A 26,292-nucleotide genomic window follows, 5' to 3' on the forward strand; every position below is an offset into this window, starting at 1 on the left:
CTGGGATGGATTGAACAAAGAACATGCGAAGAAATTTCTGGCAAAAATTCGACAAGTCGTTGTCAAACTATGAACCTCAAGTATTCGAAGTGTTCTGCTTGATCTACATGGGGTAACTCAATCATCGGATACTGCCACTCACTGGGGTTCAACATTTGTGATGATTGATCGGCTTCTCATTTTTCAGTCTTACTGTGAACAAGTGGCTGCTGCTGGAACAAAAGCTGAATGGGACGAAGTGAAGAACATGCGAGACCTCTTGGCAAAGCCGAATCAAACTGTGAATCTTCAAGCTGTCAATGTAACCCTGGGAGTTTTAATGAAGGAACTGCGAAAACTGTCAAAATTCTTGCAAGAAAATGGTGGACAAATTGCAGAAGGAATTCTGTCCTCCATGCAGAAACGCAAACAGAAGCTTTTTGACAATATTCCTTTCCTTGCTGGAGTTTATGTTGACCCACGGTATCGGATTCTTCTTACCTCAAGGAAATACCAAAGGCAAAGGAAGGGCTCCTTGATATTGCTCGACGACTCGAAAAACAAAAACTATTACTACATTTGAACTCGGCGAACGAGGTTGAAGAAAACGAAAAACAACAAAAGGAGTCATCAACAATCGAATCTGTGGTTTCGGAAAGTTCACATCCTTCAGAAATAGCAGGCTGTTCTCAAAACTTCCGTCTCCACTCTGAACTTGTTCGAGCGTCCATCCCTGAGACGTCTTCAACCATCACAGCAAAATGGAGACAATTTAAGCACCAATTCTTCAGAAGGTGACGCCTTCGAAAAGGAACTGGATAAACAACAAAGACGGCAGCGAGTTTCTGCGATACCTAATTGTAACGAAGCATTATTTGAGAGAAACTTTCGGGAAGATTGTGAGGCGATGGAGTCTATTGGTAGGCTAAAAGTTAAGTCTGTTTTTGAGGCCATTCACAGCTACCCACACCACATTCAAGCTGCCTGTAGAATTGCTTCGAGCATGCCAACAACTCAAGCTACTGTAGAGCTACTGTTTTCAGCTTTAAAGTTAATTTTAAATGATTTATGGCATGAAAGGCTATGAAAGACAACTTGATATCTGCAATAATTTTTTACAGAATGTATTATGAATGATTCTAGTTTGTATCATTGTTGATGACATTTAAGTTGTTTTAAGTCTGAATAAAAATGTTTTTTCAAAATTACAGTATGTACTTTTTTATTTAGTTAAAAATTAATTTGAGTTGGAGCGCAGAATGGAGCTGGAGTAGTTATTATTGGTGCCGGAGTAGAGCTGGAGTGGAGCAATTCAAAAATTTGATTGCTCCAAATCCCTGATTAATTCAAAGGAGATTTCTGCTCACAAGCCGAAAACTAACATTTTTCTAATTCGTGACTTGCTCTTGATAGCTAATCTACTAATAGCTTCTGCTCTGTTCAGCGTTATTTCCATGCCCTTGTAGACGTTATTTAAAAACAAAAAACAAAAAAAACATGCAAAAAGTCATGTGGACAACCCAGGGCATGTTCCTAGCTTCTTTTAAACTTATGCAGCCTAGTGGCTAGCAATCATGAGAATTAACAACTTATTTGGTTGATATTATAGGCAGACTACCACTAAGAAGGAAAGTACATGTTTTATAACATGATCTTTAAGAGGCCTTAGAAATTATTGGAGTGTCCATCATGAAACAATGAAATGCTAAGAGTGGAAAGGGAGGCATTTTCTCCTAAACATCCCTCCACACATTTTCAAGAAGAGTCTTGAGGCCCAGGTCACTGTAAAGACATCTCCATTATATTTTAGTGTAGATTTTAAAGTCACCATGATGTATTGGAATAAGTTACAGAAATACAGTTCATGACATAATGCAGAGGACAAAGTGAATTGTTAAGTCTGGGTAACAAGTTCTCCCACGGATGCGGATCGTTACAAGATGCTGGGAAATAAGTTTTTTGACACTGTTGGTATGGACTGTAAGGCAGTCAGGATATATGCTGCTCAGATGCTTTATTGTTGCTTTGGAGATCGTGTAGTCTCAAACTGGGCTACTGCACCACATTTTTCAGCTGACACCCTCATATTATGAAGTTGGTAGCCCAAGAGATACTACAGCATTTCCGAGGGCGGGGGGGGGGGGGGGGCTCAAAAGGTATCACTTAACCCAGATTAGCTTCATTTCCATTTGTCCTTGACTGACTCTTAGGCCTCAATCATCATCATTACCTGCTATTTGTACTGAGCCATCTTCACCCAAAAGGATATTGCCAGCTTTCAAATCCCTATAATGCACAAATCAGAAGAGAGTTAACTTTCTGATTAAGTTTCATAATGTGTCATTATAGCTATTGTACAGAAAGCTTCATAAGACAAATGTAAAAATTAGTAAAAAGGTTCAACCACTCAAAACATGTTGATTATCTGATCTGAAATTAGCTAGCAAAGACGCTCCATGGACGTTTAAAATAAAGGGGGTGGGGAGGTAATGGAAGGAACAAAATTTTGTTAGCTTACATAAACGGAAATAAGACGTGCAAAACTGAGCTTGCATTCTTTCAGAGTCGAACGCCAGAAGGACCCATTTAGGTCTATGCCCAGTGTATGAGATATCAAATTTCACTCAAATACCTCCATATTGAGCCCAATGACTTTAGACCAAAGCGTTTCAGTCTTCTCTCTGCCACACTCAGAGAACAGGAGAGCAACAGCAGAGAACTGATTAGGTGAGAGAGACCTAGATGATGCTAGCAGGCAAATCCATGCCCCATGCTGCAGCAGAAGGCAAAAAACCTCAAAAGTTCCTGCCAATTTGTCTTGAGGGAAAATTCCTTCCCAATCCCAACTCTGGAGATTGGTTTAACCCTGACCATGAGAGAAAGACACCAGCCATTCATCTAAGAGAAGACTGCTCTGCACCACCTCACAGCACCAGTCCACCCTATCTCCAGCTGAGGCCAATCTTGGATGCTTCAGAGGATGGCAGAAAAAAAAAAACCCAGAACACATCTAGCTAGTTGTGCATCAGGAAAAAAACTCCTTCCTGACTCATGCAGGCAACTGGCTGGAACATGAGTCATTATCTTAATGCAGAACTGCAATAATTATGAGCTTGAGGCAAGGTAGGCAATCCTATTCTCCCCAGGGCCCACGAAGGAAGGAGATGGGGGGGTTCACAGATTCCAAAGCCAGAAGAGATTAAGGAGGCAATCCAGGCCAACCCTCCTGCACAGTCCGTAGAGTTTCCCCCAGAAACTGGATTAAATGATATTTTTAGAAAGAAATCTAGGTCTTAAATACTCCAAGTGACAGCAAATCCACCACCTCCCCTGGGTAAGCTGTTCCCTTGCAGCTAGGAAATTGTGTCTTACTAGTAGGAACAAAAGCCAAATCCATTTTGAATGGAAACTAAGGGCCCAAATTCAGCTTTGATGTAAATGGACACAACTCCAGTGATCTCAAGGGAACTGCACATTAACAGCAGTGCAGAGGTTGACCCGAGATGTCTCCATCCTAACAATCCAATGAAACTTTTCAAAACTCTACAGTGAGAAACTACCCTAACTGCAGCAATAATTTTAAGAAATAAAATGACTTTCTTTAATCATCTTTAAAATGCTCTAACCAAATTTATGGGAAGAGATTAAATAATTTACTGTAAATTTACACCTGACTAACGTAATGCATAGGTGGTTTATACACGTACTTAGGTGAGCTGTAATACTTTGGTCTCATTTTGGTTATGGGGTTAGTATTACTGGTGTTGGTGGCCTGTGATATACAGGAGGTCAGACGAGATCAAACTCCACAACTCAATCCTTCAAAGACATCTACTCATGCTTAATGTTGAATTCAGTGAGTTTATTCACACATCTAGTGGCACTATTCATATGCACATGCTTTGTTTTTACCTTTAAGCATAAGTCTTCGTAAGATTGGGCATTTTTAAAATTACAGATTTATACCCATTTAAACTGCTCCTTTCAATAAGCATAGAGTTAAAAAAAAAATAAGTATTTGAGTAGTCCATCTTCCTAGGATCTACTGAAAAGAATTAGCATTTGCTGTCATTGACTAACTCTTCACTCATTGATATATTTTAATAGGGAAGCAAGTGGTGGTGAAGGGAAAAACAAAAACACGAGCCATTTTGGAAGTAGCAACTCCAGTTGTTTAATTTAGTGTCCCAACCCATTTGGGCAAGAAGAAAAAGATTCTACTGTAAACAATGCTTCCATGATGCTGCTGTATAATTTAAGAGAATTATTGCTCTTCTCAAGCTTCTTATGCCCCATTACAAAAAAAGAGCTGAGAAAAATCTCTCTCTAATCCAGAGCGACCATTAGACTGTAATGACTCTTCCTCTATTTAACGTGGGCAACAAATTAAGGTTTGTGGCACATCCTTTGAAGGTCTAGATTGGAATTCAAGAAACACAGGTTCCAGGTGAGGAAAATATGTCTTAATTTGACAAGAGGGGGCTTATTTGTAAAAAGCAGTTTGAAGATTAAACATGCTACATAAGTGCAACAAACTAATATTGCATTGGGCCTGTGCTGTACTGTTTTAGGACATTTGTTTACAGTATTTATCTATCACCTTTTGAAATCAAAACAATTAAAAAAATAAAGACACTACTGGATGAAGCAAAGAAACTGTTGGAAGTCTCATCCTTAAAGCCAACCTTGTCTTAACCAACAATACTCATGAGGTCAACATATAGTGCTTCTGACACCAAAACTCCAAGTCATGGAAGTAACTGGTATATCACTATAGCAGTCATATAGAGTAGCCTGAGTGAATGGAAGAAATATAAAATTACATGTGATCTATACCTTAGGAGTCAGTGGGGAAAGTAGATGAAAAGTGGACATTTACTAAAATACAAAATATTTAAAAAAAAAATTCTAAAGGTGTTCGTGGGTCCTTCAAAAAGTAGGCTTATACTAAGTCAGAGGAAAACACATACCAAAAAACTTAAGCATTGATTCATAGCTATGAAGACAAATATTCACTAGGGGGCCCAAATCAGGCCTCTGTTGCGCTATGCACCATGCAAATATAACAAAAAGAAGGCCAAAGGCCCAAAGAGCTTGCAATTTGTGTAGAAGAGACAGAACAGTTGGATACAGACACACAGTACAAGATAACAATGATAAACCAGTCAAGAAACACCAGCTGCCTAAACGGTGCTAGTCCTTTAATACTTGGAGAAAAGCATCAATTAATTCACCTAACCAACCTATCAGGACTGACCAGTGTCAGCCATAGTGAAGACTATTGATGCATATTAAGACTACAATTCACTGTATACATGCTCCTACCTGTGAATTTGCCCATTCCTGTGTAGATAATCTAAGCCTTCCAAAACTTCTTTAAGAATTGTTGCTATTATAGCTTCTTCAAGGACACCATTCTTGTGTTCCCCTCTGTTGACGATATACTTTATTATATCCAGCATTGAACCTAAATTGAAAAGCCAGATTTCCATGGGGGCAGGGTGAAGGGGAGGGAAAACAAGTCATAAACAACCTGTTTGAGCAGTCTTACTACAGTGATTATTGAGATATCAGAAAATCTGGTCTCTATTAGTTCCTACATTTGAATATTTACACTTCTTTACTCCTATTAAGCTATTCTGCTTCAATTTAAAAATCTTTGTAGGCTTGCACAGAGACCCTCAACTACCAGCTGTTTGAATAAAGTGCACAGATTGCTCCAAAAAATCATTCTATTAAAAAAAAAAGCTGGCATTCAACTTTCTGCTTACTTGTTTAATTACCCTACTGTTGTTATACATTTCAATATCATTGCAAGTTTACACAACCACTTCCCAAAACAGACTAGAACATGTTTCCTGCCCTCAAGAGTTTACAATCCAAGGTCCCAATTCTTCACTCAGATCCATGCAGGCCAAATCCCAGGCCTATAGAGATCCAGTTGCAGGACTGGAGATGAAAATTGTGCATAGTAATGAGAAGTATTCTAAGGAGAGCACTGCGCCCTTGGCAACGTGCACTGTGACGTATCACTTTTCAGAACAAAGCTTTTGTTTTTAATTAGTGTCACAGTTTTCAATAGCAACATTGTCTTTTCAGTTAGGCATTTCCTGACAGTAACTAGCTAGGGTATTAATGATCATTTGGCTTCATTTTGTGTCCTCAGCTGCTCTAGCTAGTCATTAACTGTTGGCCAACAAAGATGGTATTTCGTATTATTGCTTAGTATTTTCTCCATTTCAGTGAAGCCCAAGTAACAAACTGTTATTTTAGGCAGATTTTCCACATTTGTTTTCTGATCATAGACGTAGACTAGTCATCTGCTGCCATCAGAACAGACCTTAGAGAACATTTAGTAACACAAGATGATAGAGTAAGATATTTGCCAGCAAGGAAAAATTTGGTTTCCCAACTGCAAATACTTGGCGTTTTCCCTCTTTTCCCCTCCCAGAGAGGACTATGATTAAGATCTCATAGTGTCCACAATAATCATGCAAGACGTGGGAATCTTTTAAAAACGTACAGTCAAAAAAAAAAAAAGTGACACAGCGGAGAAAACAGGCAACTTCTGCTACAGGCCTAATATGCATGAAATGGAATTGGTCCTTCTCTTGGTGAGGGACAGGATGAGGGAAATAGGACCTGCACTAGTCTGTTTACTCTTATTTTAAATGAGTAAATGAATTTAATGCTCAAGAAGAAAATGATTCTAGAACTGATTAGATATGGAAAAAGTGCATGTTTACTCACACAGCCTGAATAAAAAAGCAGCATCCCTGTTATGCCATTGAACCAGTGTGTTCCTCTACTTCCTCTTCCCCAAAAAAGGAGGAATTTGGACTGGATGAATTAATACAAAGAATGTGTATATAAAAATGACATCATACATCATCCTGAAGTTAAACAAGCTCAAGTAAAAAATCAGTTACTTACCTCCACTTAGTAACTTCATAACCAGCCAGAGTTCATCCTTAACCACAAAGGATGTGTAATAGGTCACTATATTGGGATGATTGCATTGACTCATGGCTTGAATTTCTTTCTGTAAGGAAAGCAAAAACAGGACAGTCTGGAAAGAAAGCAGTTCTATTTTGCTATAACCATCATTTTATGTTATTAACTTCCCAAGTGAAATACGAGAATAGAATACTACATCCACTGTGATCGAATTGGCCCGGTCAACACTGGTTCTCCACTTGTGAGGTAACTCCCTTCCCTTCGTGTGTCATTATATAATGCCTAAAACTGTAATTTTCACTCCGTGCATCTGAAGTGGTGTTTTACCCATGAAAGCTTATGCTCAAATAAATCGGTTAGCCTTTAAGGTGCCACCAGACTCCTCCTTGTTTTCAAGAATAGTTTACACACACACACTCTCTCTCTCTCTCTCTCTCTCTCACACACACGGTTTACATAAACCTTGGGCAACAGAACCGGTTTTGAAGATGGGGAATATTAAGGGGAAGCTGGCCAGGAGATTGATACCATGATCCCACTCTTTTCTTCCGGAGGGAGGGAATTGTCAGAGTCATGATCCCACAGAGAGCGATGACAGACAATCTACAAGTGTAGAAGGCCTGGGAGTAGATCACAGAGAAGAGCAGGTTTGGCATGTAAGTTGGAATTAAAAGGAGAGAACAAATCCATTGTAGAATAATGAGTCTGCACCCTCCCTGGCTTTTCTCAAAAAACTGATGTAAGGAAACTCTAGGATTGGGAAATGCATTGGACAGAGAGGAAGAGTGGGGTTCAAGGTAGAGACCACGTAGCCAACTGAGCGGAGGAAGCAGGCTCACAGCTAAAGAAAAAAAGTAAAAGGAAATGACTTAGTAGACAAGTACACCATCAGCAAAGACCAGGTAACGTGGCCAGCACAGCAGCACTACCCAAGTAATACACACTGAAATAGGTTGCAAGGAAGACTGTTGTACACATTCACAAAGGTAACTAGAATCTTAAACTCCAAGACCTCCTTTTCCAAGGTTATTTTCTTATTTTTAAACTTAACATTTTAAGAGTATTTCTTACAGTGCCTCCCAGACAATTACACATTGGAGCTATTTCTGTTCTTTAAAAAGCAAGAAAATGTAGTTTCTAGTTTATGTCTGGCTTCCACACTTCTTTTTAGTCAACCTGAAGGCTTCTAATAGTATGTCTACACTGCAAAGTAAGCTCCTATTTGAGCCTAGGCTCAAACCTAACCCCTCCCTTGTGTCCACACCTCAATTGCATTAACTCAGGGCTTGGACCCTGCAGGGCTAGAGCATCCGAGCTCAAGCCTAGCCGGGATCCAGAGTCTGAGCCCTATTGCTTTGCAGTGTAGACACAGCCCCGTTTAACTTGTGTTCCATGAGTCATCCAGATGTATCCCACAATTCCATGGGACAACTTCCTTAGTCTTCTATCCCAAAAAAAATCTACAATCCACTCTACTGAAGATGGAAGCCACCACTCACCCACCCCACGGTGAATGGCAGGAGCTTAGGTCAGCATTAACTCTCTCTCTTCTAATCACAGATCTGCAAGCACTCTATCAGAGAGCCTCCTCAGTTTGCAAAGAGTTTGGTAGGCTGCTCAAACTTTCTGTAATATGAAGGGCAGGCAGTAAAGTTTTTTCCCCCCACACTGTACCATGGTCCTAGGGCTAGAGTGGCCACATCTGGGGGTGCATACTAGCGATATCATATCTAGGAAATGGTACTTTGACTTGGGTCTACGCACCCTGGTGTGGATGCCAGAGCCCTAAATTCAAGCATGGGTTAGAAAAGTCTTAACATAGGATTTAAATACAATGTGGACAGTCAAGTCCAGGGTTCCCTAACATGGACAGGCTGACTCAAGTCCCACTAGCCCTGGGCTTATATTGCAGTGTACACATACCCAAAAAGAAGAAAGAAGAAAAAAAAATGGCCAAGTTTATTCTCATCACATTGAATTATATGTCAGAATAATAAAAGTGATTTAAATCTCGTCTAAAAGACTGCTGTGATGTTAAGCCAAGGTCCTAAACATACATGATTTATTAATAATCTCATTGTACTTCTTTGTAAAGTCAGGGTCTTAAAGCTGTCCACATCAAGTTGCAATAGCGCAAGTCACACTGACTCAAATTTAACCTGTACTCTCAGTTGAACAATAATTTTTTGTTCACGGTTGTATACTGCTACTTCATGCTGTAAAACAGCTGTTGGTGTCTCTCAGAGGTACCTGCATGTCACTGTTGGGCAAAATTTACTCCAGATGTTTACAAAGGGCATGCAAGGTGAAATTGTTTGTAAAGATCTTTAAGATACTTTAAAGCATTTAAAAAAAAAAAAAAAAAGGATTTAAGGATCAAAAAATTCCAGTTGTCCACATTATGCTACAGTTAGCTGGTGATGTAACAACCACCTACTACAGCAAGCACCTCCAAAAGTCATTTAGCTCAATATCAGTTAATTGCATTTATTAAAAAAAAACAACAAAAAAAACCCCAGAAAACAAAAAACACACACACAAAAACCCACTTGTATTGCAGAAGGATGGGAATTTCAATTGCGAAAGATGTCAGAGCTTAAGATCTACAAATAGCAGTTATTTGGCTGAGGCATAAAGTTTGCTTGCAGTGGGGAGGTTCACCTATCAACAACTCTGGGATATCAACAACTTTGAAAAAAGTGCATAAAACCCTATTTTAAACCACCTTTGGTACAACACTTAGCAGGATTAAGAGGATGAGCAAAAGGATTTTTAATTTTTTCCCCCCCAAATCTGCTTACCAAGTGCTTTTCACAGTACTGAGTCTAAATGGGTAGATAGTTTTCTTGTTTCTGTAGGTCTACCATGCAAACACATGCAAACAGGGTGTTGGTGTTTTTTGTTGTTGTTGTTTTAAATAATATGACTAAAGCTACAAAAATTGGCAGAGAGGACTCAGAGCAGGTGTTTAACTGAAGGTACTTTTAAAATTGTTTAATAATTGGTTTCCAGATGGTTGTGTCCCTTTCGTTAGAGATCTTCTTTTTATAGGTTTGTCCTAATGTCACAGAAGTCCATTGGATAGCTATATATTTATCAGATAGATCATTTGCCTGATAGAGTGGCTCTAAGCTCCAAAATGAGTGCAAGAGAGTTTCCATTAACTGGGCTTAATGACTCTGCTACAACAGCTAGTAGCCAGGTAAGAATACAGAAGTGCAAAAAACAAACAGCAAGCTGACTCCATATATTAAAAGTAGTTCAAACCCACGCGTACTCAAGAAATTGTAAGAGTTTCTCTTCTTTCTTGCAAGCACAGTGATATGCAGAAATTTAAAAAACAAAAACAAAAAACTAACCCCCCCGTCCCCCAAATAGTCTCAACTTTAGAATTGATTATCAGGTCAGGATGAATAGCTATGGGGTCGAGGGAGTCATTGGTAGCCCCATTTCATAAATTGTAAAATCAGGTGTCTATTTTATTAAAATAATGGCTAACAAGAGTCATAGTAACATTTAACTTAACTATTTTAAAAGAAAGTGAACACAGTCATCTATCTAGCCTTCGCCATAGAATCTGAGCACCTAATTCATTCATAGATTTAATCACCACAAACACTTGTGTGAGATATAACAAGTACCTCATGAGGCACAGGGTAGATCAGATGACTTGTCCTATGTCACACAGGAAGTCTGTGGCAGAAAAGGGAACAATCCAGTTTGAGTCCAGTGACTCCTCTTCTTCACTTCATGGAGTCACTATGAGCCAAAGTTTGATTTACCTTGTAGCATTTGGTAAGAACGTGATTTGGGAATATTCTTCTTACTCAGAACAACTTTCACCATATTTAAAGATACTCACTTGACTGAATAGGTCCTTCAGGAAGTCTGGCCATTAAGTACAGAGCTTTCAAGTCATTACTCACACAAGTACTCCTTTCTCACTGGAAATGTTCCTATTTACACATGATCAGTTTCCTTGATGTAACAGTTTTATGATCAAACCACTATTGATAACATTTTCTCAGCGATTCTGGACATTTAATATGCCTACAGAAATTTTGTTTCCCTTGCTGAGACTGAGGCTTGGTCTACACTTAAAACTTAGGTCGACAGCTACCATTGCTCAGGGGTGAGCGCTGTAGCTATGCCAACCTAACCCCGAGTGCAGGCACAACTAGATCAATGGAAGAATGCTTTTGGTTGAGCTAACTATGGTCACTCAGGGAGCTGGAGTTCCTACAGTGATGGAAAAAACCCCTTCATCCCGTAGGATGGGTTTATGCTCCAGGATTATGGCGGCACAGCTATGGTGCCGTAGCTGTGCTTCTATAGTCCTTACAGTGTAAATATTGCCTGAGTTGAAGACAAGGACCCCCTTGCACTGACATTTGGTAGCAAACAGCTGGATTCACAGGGTAGTAGACAATTCTGCAGACACCAGCAGTGACATAAGATCTCTATTTGCACATCAAGTTACTGAAGTTGGGCTGTCTTTTTCTAAAATGCAGCAGTTTAAAATGGCAAACTCAGCTCACTTTGCAAAGTGAAGTGGACATTTAGCACAAAAGAAATTCAAGTACAATGTAATATTAGAAAGGAAAGAACACACTGTAAACAGAAGTATTTAATTATTGAGCTACCTAATAAGTTACTTATTAAATGCAGTTCTGTGCTCGCCCATTATGAAAACCACTACCATCCTATGGAAAGTATTTATCACAGTTATTGTATAACATTATGAAGAATTGCATTGTTAGGAGAGTACAGTGTTTAACACAATCAGTATTCTCAAAAAGGAGAGCTCTCATAGAATGCTTGGAAAATATACTCTAAGTGTTCTACAGATGCAATGGGGGGGGGGAGAAGAGAAAACACACCTCTGGTTTTGAAACAGTGACATCACAATGCTAAGACAGAGCTAACAATTATCAGGGTCCTTTGCCTTTTAATGTATTTGGCTAAAGACTCTCTTCCAAGTGCATGTTTATAATCTGTTTGAGTCAACATGGGAGGACAACAGTCACTTGTAGCCAAAGGAACTGTGTGTGGGAGGGAATTTCTGCCTCAAGTAGAATAGTAGCAGAAGAAGAAATAAGATGTTTGCACATAAAAAATTACCATCATTTTAATATAAGTGTGGGGAAGGAAGAAGGCAATATGGCATCAAAAGGTCAAGGTAACTGCCTCTGTTTTGGCAGACAGGCAAGACATCTTAGCACTGACAGACAGACATGTGGATTCCTCAAGCTCTGACAGAAAATGTTTTACAAAAAGGTAGCCCTTAAAAGAAGGCACTAATCCCTTTTGACAATATTGGGATTAACCCTTTCCCTGTGAGCTGCCTCTAGAGCCAGTTTAAGTAATATGAAACAAAAGTCTCTTCGCACTTTTTAAAATAGCGGTTTTGGGAGTGGGGGTAGCGGGGGCAAGTAGCAGACAAGTGCTAACATATCACACCACATTCCAGTGGAGACTTTTCCCCACCCAGGTCCAGTTCAAAGCTCTGATTATCTACGGAGCCCAAATAAATTGGAACTAAGCTGTCTCAGAAGACAACTCCTCTACCACAATCCTCTTGAAAACAAAACAGCCACAGTTGGTTAAGCCATCACACTATATCGGGGTGGGCAAAGTTTTTGGCCCAAGGGCCACATCTGGATATGGAAATTATATGGCAGGCCATGAATGCTCATGAAATTGGGTGTTGGGAGGGGGTAAGGGCTCTGGCTGGGGGCATGGGCTCTGGGGTGGAGCCAGAAATGAGGAGTTCAGGGAGGGGGCTCGGGTGCGGAGGGGAGTGTGGCTCCAACTGGGGGTGTGGGCTCTGGGGTGGGGTTGGGGATGAGGGATTGGGGGTGCAGAAGGGTGCTCCAGGCTGGGACCAAGGAGATTGGAGGGCAGGAGGAGGATCAGGGCTGGGGTAGGCGGTTGGGGCACAGGAGGGGGTCAGGGGTGCAGGCTCTGGGGGGCGCTTACCTCAAGCAGCTCCCAGAAACAGCAGCATGTCTCACCTTCGGCTCCTACTTGAAGGCGCTGCCCTGCCCACAGGCTCCACCCCTGCAGCTCCCATTGGCCACAGTTCCTATGTGTAGGAGCCAGAGGGGAGACATGCCGCTACTTCTAGGAGCCGCGCAGAGCCACAGCACGCACAGAGCAGGGCAAGCCTCCGTCCCTGCTCCCCGGCTGGAGAGCCAGAGCAGGGCAAGTCTTGGACCCTGGCAGGAGCTCAAAGGCCAGATTAAAACATCTGAAGGGCCGGATGTGGCCCCCAGGATGTAGTTTGCACTATATAATCCCAAGGGGAAGGCCATCAAGAACCAAATGAAGAACATTTGCAGTGGAGAGCCCAGGACTACAGGATATACTATCAGAAGAAGATGGCAGAGCCCAACGTATCAAGGGCAAAATTCAAGACACCTTTATATTGGCATTTCCACATCAAGGAGACCATTTCTCTTGGAAGATAAATTTAATTTAGCTTATAGTAACTGGAGGTTCTTCAAGATATGTGGTCTCTATCTGTATTCCACTGTGGGTAGGCAAGCACTCCATGAGCCTGGAGCCAGAAAACTTTGAAAGCAGTGTCTCTTGATCACCTTATGCCTCTGACCAAGGCATAAAAGGCAGGGTGGACCAACTGTCTCTCCAGTTCCTTCTTCACCATGAATCTGAGAATAATCCATTCCGAAGCAGAGGGGAAGGAGGGCATGTAGTAGACCACACATCTTGAAGAACTGCCAGTTACTATAAAAGGTAAGTGATTTTCAAATGTTAGTACCTATGTGTACTGCACTGTGGGTGACTGACAAGTAGAACTCAAACAGAAGGAGGGTGCGAGGTCACAGATAGCAGAGCCAAACAAAGAAGTGTTGTTCCAAAGTTGTATCAGCAGAGGAGTCCTGTACCAAGACACAGTGTCTAGTAAACACATGGACTGAGCTCCACATAGCTGCCTTACAAATATTAATCAGAGGTACCTCTTGAGTAGCACCATAGATATTGCTTGGGTGGGGTGAGCATGGATTTTTGGCATTTAAGCTGACCCCCAGAAAGGACAGGAGTCATAGCATTAGTCAGAGTTGATGCCTGGGCCTCTTGGTGTGACTTGGCACATTGACTGAGAAGGAGAGTGGACAAGCAGCAAAAATTCTGAAGCCCGGAGTCCTGGGCATAGTCCAGTACCCGAACAGGGTACGGGGGGGGGCGGGGGGGCAGGAATGCTCCTCAAGTTGGGGAGGGTAACTATAAAACAGACTTTAAACAAAAAAACCCAGAAACTCTAGAATATAAATGCTATTTATAGATATCTAAATATATTTTCACAGACAAAGAAAAAAGCTGAAGCTTCAGATACTGGAAGTTCTGACCCAGACCATGAAGCAGTGAGAAGGAACTAGAGAGGCACGGGCATGTGTACGGGGTATGCCGGGTTTGCCCAGGCACACCCTAATGTCTTTAAAAAAAAAAAAAAAAGTGGCTTTGCGTTTTAATTTAATCGCATGATACAACAATCAATACTTTAAAACTAAAAGTGTATTATGCAATAAGCGCCGAATTGAGTAATATAGATGTTGTAGAAATGTATAGAAAGCCCATGCTCGCTTGCAGCATGCATCCCCACTACTGTAGCACCGCATTACCATTGGTCCTCCCCTCCCCCTCCGACTATTATTCTAGAAAATTCTTTGGACCTACATAAGCGGCCGTGTCAGGCGTGCCTAGCGCAGTGTCTACAGTGTTTGTAATCTCTGTTGCATGTACTCTACTGAAATAGCATAACAAGCCCGTGGCTTTACGTTTTAATTTAATCATATGATACCCCCTTTTAATTTTAAGATATGAATCGATTCATTGTTAAGACAAGAAAAGGAGCAGACAAACTGAATTATAATGAATGTGCTGATAGTAGTGCAAATACCTCGGACTCCTCGGTTAAGAGCTTATGTGAAGATAATGCCACCACAAGTTCCAGTGCGTGCAATAAATTGAGTAATGACCAAGAGAAACAGACTCTCTCTTAGTTCAGGTCAGTGTAGTTCCTATTCAAAGCCATCAAACATTCCATCTAATGACCCGGTCTGTGATATTCCAAAAGATAGATAAGAACGCCGGTCTGTATTATCTAGAGGTCCTTATCAGCCTACATTGAGCATGTTTCCTAGAAGTAAAATAGGGAATGAACAAAGAAGTTTTCAGTCCGATTGATATGAAATGTATAGGTGCTTAGAATATAGCCCATCAAAGGACGCAGCACTTTGCTTTTACTGCCGTTTCTTCTCCTCTAATGATGCAGCAAACAAAGGTCACATTGATCCAGCATTTATTGATAAGGGATTAAGAAACTGGCATAGGGCTAACGAATGTTTTAAAAACCACCAATTGTCAAAATCTCATGTGTTGAGCTGTTCCTCATGGTCAAGTTTTAATGAAGGGAAACCTATTGATGTATTGTTGGATGAGGACAAGCAGACTTATCTGTCTAAACAAGTGCCATAACCGAAATGTAACAAAGCGACTGATCGACATTGTTCTGTGTTTGGTAAAAGGTGGGAGACCATTCAGGGGTCACAATGTAAAAGCTGACAGTTTTGAGAAAAGATTTAGAAATGAACCTGTCAATATGCTCCAAAAATATGATCCCGTAATGGCAAAGCATATGCAACAATCTCCTCGAAATGCTACCTATCTGAGTAATCGCATCCAAAATGATTTAATTGTGGCCTTGCATAACGTTGTGCAACAAAAGATTGTGTCTTCACCAAATGGAAAAATAGTCTCAATAACTGCAGACGACACTACTGACTGTGAACACCATGAACAGATGTCCATTGTGGTGCAGTATTTTGACAATGAAAAACATAGTCCAGCTGAACATTATGTCTGTTCAGAGACTATTAACAGTTGATGCTCAGTCTATTTTTGATTAGTTAAATGACGTCCTTGGCATTCTTAAAATTGACTGGTCATCAGTGATGTCTGTCTGTTTTGATGGTGCATCTACTATGTCTGGATGTACTGCAGGAGTTCAAATGAAATGTAAAGAAAGAAACAGTGAAATACTCTATGTACACTGCTATGCGCATTGTTTGAACCTCGTCCTAGTAGATGCATGCACTTCAAGTGAACAAAAAACAGACCTGTCTGATTTTTTTTGGTGTTATTCAGACTCTTTATACCTTCTTGGAGGGGAGTCCTGTGCGACATGCAGTAATGCACTTCACAAGAAGATTTCACAAGAAGTAGAATCCCAGTTGAAGACTTTGAAGTCACTATCAAACACAAAATGGGCATGCAAAGCAAAAGCAGTGGCTGCTGTAAAACAAAAACTACTCCATCATTTTACAAGCTTTACAAGAGATTATCGAAACAACTCGCCTTGCTGACGCTAAAATAAAACCCAGGGGCGTTATCCATGAACTAAATTCATTCAAGTTCATCTTTGCCCTTGACATGATACACCCTATTCTCCAGATGGCGGTAAAAGTGAGTAAGGCTCTTCAAGCTCCAGATCTCATCTTACTTACTGCAATGACCAGGGTGAAAAGCTTGCATAACTCTTTGGCTGCGATGAGAAGTGGCCCAGAATATTTTCAATCTATTTTCAATGTCTGTGTGAAAAGGTGTGTAGAGAATGATATATATCAATTCCCCCAGTTAAGAGGAAAGAAAGTCCACTCGTATTGATGATGCATTTGAGTCCCAGCATCACTGATACAAAAGAGGAGCAGGAGAGAATAACCTCATTTTACCCACTCGTAGACTCAATGATTACCGGCATTGACCAGTGATTTGAACAGGAGACTTGTAAAATTGTGACTGCAATGGGAAAACTGCTGAGCTTAGACATTGGCAGGGACGATATGAGAATCATTGCCAACAATTTTAAAGTGTCCTTGGATGAGTTGGAAGCTGAAGTCAGATTGCTTCAGGAGTTATGACGGATCTGTTCCTAAAGGTAGCACTACGACCACCACCAGAGAGTGGCTTGATTGGCTAAAGGAATTCGATCAGTCTTCCATGTTCCAGGCCTTTTACAAATCTATTCAATGCTTTGCAGTCTTACCTGTTACAAGCTGTTCACATGAAAGAAACTTTTTGAAACTAGCACATGTAAAAAACAAACTAAGAAGTACAATGTCCCAACAAGAAAAGGAGTACTTGTGGCACCTTAGAGACTAACCAATTTATTTGAGCATGAGCTTTCGTGAGCTACAGCTCACTTCATCAGATACATACCGTGGAAACTGCAGCAGACTTTATATATACACAGAGAATATGAAACAATACCTCCTCCCACCCCACTGTCCTGCTGGTAATAGCTTATCTAAAGTAATCGTCAGGTTAGGCCATTTCCAGCACAAATCCAGGTTTTCTCACCCTCCACCCCCCCACACAAATTCACTCTCCTGCTGGTGATAGCCCATCCAAAGTGACAACTCTTTACACAATGTGCATGATAATCAAGTTAGGCCATTTCCTGCACAAATCCAGGTTCTCTCACTCCCTCACCCCCCTCCAAAAACCCACCCCCATACACACACAGACTCACTCTCCTGCTGGTAATAGCTCGTCCAAACTGACCACTCTCCAAGTTTAAATCCAAGTTAAACCAGAACATCTGGGGGGGGGGGGGGGGGGAGGAAAAAACAAGAGGAAATAGGCTACCTTGCATGGTGCAAGGTAGCCTATTTCCTCTTGTTTTTTCCTCCCCCCCCCCCCCCCCCAGATGTTCTGGTTTAACTTGGATTTAAACTTGGAGAGTGGTCAGTTTGGACGAGCTATTACCAGCAGGAGAGTGAGTCTGTGTGTGTATGGGGGTGGGTTTTTGGAGGGGGGTGAGGGAGTGAGAGAACCTGGATTTGTGCAGGAAATGGCCTAACTTGATTATCATGCACATTGTGTAAAGAGTTGTCACTTTGGATGGGCTATCACCAGCAGGAGAGTGAATTTGTGTGGGGGGGTGGAGGGTGAGAAAACCTGGATTTGTGCTGGAAATGGCCTAACCTGACGATTACTTTAGATAAGCTATTACCAGCAGGACAGTGGGGTGGGAGGAGGTATTGTTTCATATTCTCTGTGTATATATAAAGTCTGCTGCAGTTTCCACGGTATGTATCTGATGAAGTGAGCTGTAGCTCACGAAAGCTCATGCTCAAATAAATTGGTTAGTCTCTAAGGTGCCACAAGTACTCCTTTTCTTTTTGCGAATACAGACTAACACGGCTGTTACTCTGAAAAATGTCCCAACAGCACCTCGACTCACTCATGATTTTGTACATTGAACAAGAATTGACTTAGTCAGTTAATTACAATGATGTGATTGAGGAATTTAAGTCCAGAACACCTGGTGAGCGACGTCTCATTCTCTAGGAGAGGAAGATGAAGAAACCTTAATCTATTTTGGTCAATTTGGATTAGCTCATTATCTGGTTAAAGATAAAGATCATGAAAATTGACTGTATCTTTGTATATGCCTGGTTATCACTACAGCAAAAATTTGGTATTGTGTGTCTCATTTTTTAAGTTTGTATTTTTTAAGTAAAGTTTAGTTGTTAATTTTAAAAAAAAATTAAGTTTAGTTAAGTTTTAGTTTCTTTAGTTTGTTTGATGAATAAAAATGTCCTTTATGATTGAGTATTCAATAAATGTTTGCCTTTAAAAAAAAATTCCCCTGGGTGCACACCCTAATAAAATGTGTTGTGCACACCTATGTAAAGAGGCAGTAGATCTGCACTACCCTTTATTTTGTCGGTCAGGGATGTGGGATGAGCAGGGGTGCACATGTGGGCCAACGAACCATGCTTTCAAAATTCTTTGGCTCCGAGCACCTGCATACCTCACAGTGGAATGCATATAGGGAACAGCATTTGAAGTAGTATTACAAGTTTCTTCATTAGAAAAAAATCCATACCCTCCCGGTAACAGCAACTTGAGAAGCAGAAAGTAGCATTCCCCCTTTTGGAATCATTTTGCATCCTTGGATTCTTGTCATGCTGCCTAGATAGCATGGTGATTGGTCTTATAAGCACCTGAATAGAAGAGTTATGAAAAAAAAATAAAGTCTGCTAAAAGAGTTCTTAGTGACTCACTAATCTGATAGACTGCCATCACTGGTGTACTGACCTTATAAACTCTTACTATTCTAAAGTGGCTATTGTATAAAAACCCACTTTAAAAAAAAAAAAGTCTGTATCCCTTTGATCAGTGATCCAAACAAGAATTTCTGAAGCGGTTGGTATGGTCTATTGGATTAAAGCTAATGTCACAAACCCATATTAGGTCTGTGATATGAAAATCCTGATCTGTGAAAAGATACGCTCTTAAGTGTGCTGTAATCCATTTTAAGACCAAATATAAAACAAATATATAACATTTTTCCAAATCTTGCAACTTTAACGGGTTGTTTGTTTGTTTAAAAACCATGTCAAATGCTGCCATTCTTCATTGACATTTTTAACCCAAATAGCACGTCCACCCCTCCCTCCCCCCCAAATGTAAGTTTTCCCTTTATGTATGTTAAGTTTTGATTTAGACATGACTTTCTTTTTGTAAGTAGTCTTAACATATGAAGTTCAAACATTTTTATGGTCAAATTTCAAACTCCTGAAGACAGGTCACTTGTAAGAAATGGCTAAGGCTTAAAGTAGCTCTTCCAAAGACCTCAACACATACAGTCCTGACATATTCAACGTCTGCAGTCTTGTTTTTGCACATTTGAGATGTTATGTGGTAATATGGTTACTGGACGATCTGGATACAGTTCACTTATTAGTGCAGTGGCACATGTCTCCCAGGTCCTCTTTAACCTGTTTTCTGCATAAAAATCTCAGGTCAGCCAAAAGAAGAGCTGTCCACCAACATTTTTCTCTTGGAATTTACTTACAAGCAATTCATCCATACTGGTCTGGCATTTTTCTAAGTTGATTCGCTTTATTGCTACACGTTCTTGCCTGGGGTTGCAAAGCGCTGCCTGGACTACTGCTGTAGCACCACTACCTGAAAAAGAACAGAATTGGAATACATGCTTACGTATAAAGTACATGCTTACGTAAAAGTTCAGTCATATTTTAAAGAAGTGTCATGCATAAGGATCAAGTGCTAGTCAGTAGCTAGGAAGTTTGAAGAAAATACCTAACTTTTGAAACAAAAGTTAGGCATCTACTTGTGCGTCTACTTGGACATTCCAAAAACGAACAGGCCCTCAGTGAGAAAGGGCTGAAAACACACACACATACACACTCTTGCCGAAAGAAAAAGTTTTAAGACTCAATATTTTTAATCTTTTCATTTTGGTGTGTGTCCCGTATTTCTAATCTCTAGAAACAGTTCTCATCTTCCACATTTATAAAATGGGATGACTGCAACCTAACTATGGAGTTACCTAAGTAACATAAAATTTAAGAAGGTGGGGGCCTCATCCCAGAACACATCAGTTTCAAATCAATGGGAATTTAAACTTTCCGTTACACACAAAGTTAGCATATTGCTACAAAGAACACCAACATTTTTTTTTTTTTTTTTTTTTAAAACACACACACAAAATATTACTTCGCTCAATTGTTTCAGGACTGTCCAAACTTCTGAGGATTTTGTCCATGCAATGTAATGAACTAAGGGAAGCTCCAGTAAAGATGTGTGCGCCAAGAATTCTGCAGTTTTTGTGTTCTTGCTTGTTGACAGTGAGGTGGATGAGCACCCAATAGCGAGGTCTGACCTTGGGGAGCAGCATATAAGGACAAAATACTGCTTCCCTGTGAGGATCCTAATTAGGCATATGTAGGCTGCAGAAAAACTGAACTTAAGTCTCAACTGTGTTGAGCATGGCTATACCATGTCTACTTCTCAGACGTAGCAATGCTGTATTAGAACTGTCCAATGGTATTTTGCATGGAGTAACACTATTTTGTTTTTAGTAAGTGTTTTGTTTTGTCAGAAGGATTGACAGCTTCCTTTACCAAGAACTCTCTGGGCTTGTTTGCCCTCAAGTGGACACCTCAGTACTGTTGTTTCTAAATTAACGTATTCCTTTCAACTCCCATTCAGAGAGAAGGACAGTGAAATGCTTACACATTTTTCAGCATCCTACTGTGATCAGAGTGAGCCCTTATACAGGTGGAGCAAAGAGATGTGATGGGAGCATTTTGTCCATTCACGCAGCAAACTGTAATCCTTTTAATTACTATCTATAGTCCTATTTATTTTAATTTAAAATTATGGATTTGTACCAACTCATTGAACTCATCAGCTTGTTCTATTCAAATTGGCCTGCTCATACATTATGTTCTACTTAGGCTTTGAAATTGGTTTGTTCTAGAGGAATACAAATTCTGAACAAAAGCCTTTTGTTACTATGTTCTACAAATGTGGTGTCAGTTACCAGCTGGCTTAAGAACAATAGGGAACTTCCTCCTCCTATCTGAAAACAGAACTGACAATACCACATGACTAGAAGTTACTGTGTATGTTATGATGTTTGTTTAGTTATTTAAATGTACTGTTTATTGGTACACATTTTGTTCACATTGTGCTTCAAAACAAAAGGTTTTAGCTCAATACATCGACTTGGTTACAAAATAAAGCGGATCTCAAAAAAAACCAACTGCAATAGGACAAGCCAGAAGTGCTTTTGCAGGATGTGGCCTTTGACAAATATTGTTTCAATCTGCTCCGTCAACTTGGAAAAAACCACGTCTTTAAGCTGTTCCTGCAATGGCATCCAGGAAACAAAAGGCCAACCCCACAAAAGCCAAGTTTCTGATATGTTTTTGTTAATTTTTTTCAATGAACATCAGTACACAATGTGTGTCATTATATTTCAGCTACGTACTGGAAGAGTTGCTGCAGAATTAAACCAGGATAGAGGAACTAAAGAAAAAGCTTGCCCTTTATGTATCTTTTCCTATGCCAGGAGTTTAGTTAATTTGTAGTAAGGGAAACTCGACCAAATCTGCACTTTCCAGCTGGGTGAAGAGTCCAAGGGTAAAATCCTGGCCCCACTAAGGTCAGCAGCACAACTCCCACTGACTACACTGGGACCAGGATATGACCGGTTCTATTGGATGCTGACAACTCAAGAGTGCACATCTACCCATTCCACCTCTAACTACTAGACCTTTTTCTTTAGTTGCTACTCACTCTCCCCTCCCTTTTCTCAGAGGCTTCAAGGCCAGAAGGGACCACAGTGACCATCTAGTCTGATCTCCAGCACATCACATGCCACAAAACCTCACCCACATATTCCAGAAATAGACCCATAACCTCTGGCTGAATTACTGAAGACCTCAAGTTACAGAGACTCCACCATTTACTCTAATTTAAACTTGAATTTGATTTAGTTGTTTCTCTCTTTAAACTTGCTGAGAAAAAGTTAGGGTGCATGATATCCAGGTTTGTGGTTCCCAATTACAGACCCAAGTCTTAATCCTGTAAAGATTTATGCAGGTCACGTGCTTTGCTATAGGAATTATATCATTGATTTCACCTGAACTAGTCATGTGAATAAAGCACGTGCTTCGTTTAAATCTTTGCAGGATTGGATCCCAAGAGTATACAGTTATTGCTTAGAGGCACCCCCACCACACAACTCCAATCCAATCCTCTGGATTATGCATGATTAAAGGACTTCTCTTGCCCTGTGTCTACTGAACTAGTATTTGATGCAAGTTCCTTAAGGAACTTCCTTCGAAGTCCAGTTTAAGAACTTCTTATATTACTGTTTCCAGCATGAACCAAAATTACTAGCCACTGACCACTTGTGGTCTCCTTCAGCAGCATGCCAGAGACAAAAGCCATCCATGATATATAGTGACAACTGCTCAGGTGGCCTTCGGTATTTAGAATAGAACAAATCCACCACCAACTCTGCTACCTATTTTTAGTTTCCTTTCCATTTTCATGCTTAGAGGGAGAGGCACAGCGCCCCACGGTATTTTGATGCTATATGGCCAGCTCATCAAGACAGTTCAGCACCTAGCAACTTACACTGTCCCATTTCATATGGGACTACAACAATGAACACTGGGTACCTTTTAGATCACGTCAGCACGATCTACACAGGGCACTTAGATTGCAACATGTTACAGTGCACTACAATTCACACCTCTGTAGAGCGCACTGCACTGTGTGGACAAGCCCCAAAAGACGGTAATTTGAAGTGGTTTAGTTAAACTGCATTAAACCCCATCTGGACACTAAAAGGCCAGGTCTATACTACACACTTATATCTGTATAACTACATCACTCTGGGGTGTGAAAAATTCACACCCCTGAGCAACATAGTTATACTGACCTAGCCCTCTCTGTAGACAGTGCTAGGTCAGCAGGAGGGTTTTTCCCATCTTGCGAAGGTGCATTAACTACACCAATGGGAGAAGCTCTCCCATCAGCATAGGAGTGTCTTCACTTAAGTGCTACATCGCAGCTGTTCCAATGCAGCATTTTAAGCTTAAACCTGCCCTAATTCTGAAAGAGTGTCCACAAAGGGGTTTAATGCAGTTTAACTAGACTACTTTAAATCCCAATTATACCTTTTAGTTAAATTTACTTTCCTGAATGTCCCTATGTAGACAAGCCCTGAGCAATTGTCTTCCATTGTTGGGGGGGGGGGGGGGGAGGGGGAGGGAGATGGAAACTGTTGGGAAAGTTCCCTCATGACTGCTTTAGTAGGCGTAGAATGGAGAGTTTTCAAATTGCCAAAGGTCGCTTGCATAATTTACAGTGAAACAAGACCGTTCTCTGCCCTATCCCACCAAACCATTGCCTTTCAGCAGCATCTTTTGCAAGTTCCAGAGGTCAGATCAGCACCTGTTCTCCACTTGCCATAATCATGTCCTTAATCCTTTGGAGGCCTAGGGATCTGCTTGTCCTTGTAGGCACTTGAGCATTCATGCTACTTTTACGTGAGTTCAGTACTAGTTGGGTGTTCAAAGATGTCTGTGTGTTCAAGTGTTTTGCTAGGACTCTGGAGGATCAATGTTGAAAGTCTTGCCACACCTGCTGGTAGAGCTACTGGATCACTCCAGAGTTATCTTTAATGAAACGCTTATTTCTCTTTCGGGATCTTGCATGACCTTTGTGCAACTTTGCACATGCCAGCACCACAAGAGGGCTATACTGGGATCCTTAGCCCCTCCCTGGAGGTGCAGTAGAGTAAGGAACCAGGTATCTTCTCTTCCCCTTCCTTAGAAAGAGGCTATGGCCTGCTGATGTGGGAATTTCAGTACAGCAGAGCTCTGGGCCTGGCATCTGCTTGCCATGAGGGAGGATTAGAAACAGGTCTGGCTCTGTGGAGGGAGAGCCTGGAGGAGTTGCTAATTGTCACTTCTCCTCCGAGCCCAAAGGATTCAGTGTGGGCCACAGCAGCTGCTCCTCTGCTTGCTTAGCAAGGCCTGACCCTATTATGGCAACAGCTGCTGTCATCCACCTGACACAGGCATCGATTGCACTCAGTTTACATTTCAAGGACTTCTTTGCTAACAAAGGCTAAAATTAAACGAAAACATACATTCAGGAGAAGTTGATGGCTTTGCTGATCGAGTGCCCTACTCCCTGCAAACAGCAGGTTAGGACTTTGTAAGGCTGATTTTACACAGAACCCAAATAGGAGTTTTAAAAGCTAGATCTGTTTGCATCAGATTTAGAATAGCTTTAATGAAGTTACCAAATTAGGCTGAATAAATCCTTGACAAATATTAGTGTTTTTACAAGAGCTGGCTTTCATATAAAGACACTTACAAAGAAGTCACTGAATCTTCAATTCTAACTCCATGCAAATATTCCAGCTTAACACTTACTCTTCTTCAGGAAGGTGGTGACTATTGTTACTTTGTGGTAGATAAAACGTGGCATGGTGGCCAACAATCAGATTTTCCACTCGGTTTTCTATACTGCACAAAACTAAATAACTGAAAGGTACTAGGTTTCAGAGTAACAGCTGTGTTAGTCTGTATTCGCAAAAAGAAAAGGAGTACTTGTGGCACCTTAGAGACTAACCAATTAATTTGAGCATAAGCTTTCGTGAGCTACAGCTCGCTTCATCGGATGCATACTGTGGAAAATACAGATGTTTTTATACACACAAATCATGGAAAAAATGGGTGTTTATCACTGCAAAAGGTTTTCTCTCCCCCCACCCCACTCTCCTGCTGGTAATAGCTTATGTAAAGTGGAGTGGGGTGGGGGGAGAGAAAACCTTTTGCAGTGATAAACACCCATTTTTTCCATGATTTGTGTGTATAAAAACCATCTGTATTTTCCACAGTATGCATCCGATGAAGCGAGCTGTAGCTCACGAAAGCTTATGCTCAAATAAATTGGTTAGTCTCCAAGGTGCTACAAGTACTCCTTTTCTTTTTGAAGTTACTAGGCAGAACATTTAAAAATGCTGAAACCTGGAGGAGTGTGGAATGCACAGTATGGAGCCCTAAAGGAACCACCTGGCTAAAGGGATGAATAGGCTGTCATTTTGTTTCAATTCAACTTTTTATGAGTTGTGTAACAAGCTCAGATACCACACCCCAGTGATGGATGGCAGCACAAGACAGGATTAACTGCTTAACATTCTTTCTAAAGGTCTGTTTTATTTATCGAATGGGAATGGAAGGTACATTAACGTGGACTGAGATGGATTCACTTTAAAGTTTGAGGGGACGGAAAGAGGGGAGGAAAAAGAATTGATGATTTCGTCAGGGCAGGAAAAATTATTAAACCCTAGGTGAATGAATGAGGAAGCGTCAAGGCTGATTCCCCACTCTGGCACTTTGAGCGCAGGAGGTGGGGGCTTGCAAAGATTCTAAAAAATTTATACTTGCCACTCAAGGCTTGTGTTAAACTCCCAAGGTTACAGCTTTTCTTGGACCTTGGCTTGGTAAACGCTGCCACCACCTAAGTGAAAAACTGCCTCTTGCAAACCCTGGAAAAACTCACTTGGGAAGTTTTCCCTGAGGCCCTCTGGCTTTTCCATCCCCCCACTCGGGGAAGCCAAGAAAACAAAACAAAAGGGAAACCCAGCTGTTGCCACCAGCTAAGTGAAAAACATATGCACAGACCTTTTAAGACACAAAACCAATCAGGTTTTTTTAAAAAAGGAAACCTATTGAAAAAAAATCAGGCTATTGCTAGATGTTATAGCACAACTGAAAAGGAATTAGACACCAGGAATGGCTCCCTGGGGTCCAGCTTAACATTACAAAAGAAAAAACAAAAATACCTGAGCTTAGCATAGAAGAAATCCAAAAGCCAAACTAAAGAAATAAACTTGATCACATCTATCCCTGTCCCAATGAATCCTTCTAGGTATGCAAGATAGTTTTTCATACCTGGTTCAAACTTTACACAGGATTCCTGCTGCCCCTG

At 40.8% G+C, this 26,292-nt stretch overlaps 1 protein-coding gene across 2 annotated transcripts in view; it reads right to left on the reverse strand.

Annotated features, from left to right (window-relative positions):
* Positions 1-26,292, reverse strand: part of STK39 (serine/threonine kinase 39) — a 262,001-nt gene that overhangs the window by 201,599 nt on the left and 34,110 nt on the right. For both annotated transcript variants that reach the window (XM_077830249.1, XM_077830248.1), the window contains exons 2-5: positions 19,823-19,935; positions 6,913-7,021; positions 5,305-5,446; positions 2,210-2,265 (exon numbers count right to left, since the gene is read on the reverse strand). In XM_077830249.1, the coding sequence (XP_077686375.1) occupies positions 2,210-2,265; positions 5,305-5,446; positions 6,913-7,021; positions 19,823-19,935 (420 nt within the window). The remainder of the gene's footprint in view (positions 1-2,209; positions 2,266-5,304; positions 5,447-6,912; positions 7,022-19,822; positions 19,936-26,292) is intronic.

Source organism: Eretmochelys imbricata, chromosome 11, assembly GCF_965152235.1.
Source record: "Eretmochelys imbricata isolate rEreImb1 chromosome 11, rEreImb1.hap1, whole genome shotgun sequence".
In the NCBI taxonomy this organism is placed as follows: Eukaryota; Metazoa; Chordata; order Testudines; family Cheloniidae; genus Eretmochelys; species Eretmochelys imbricata.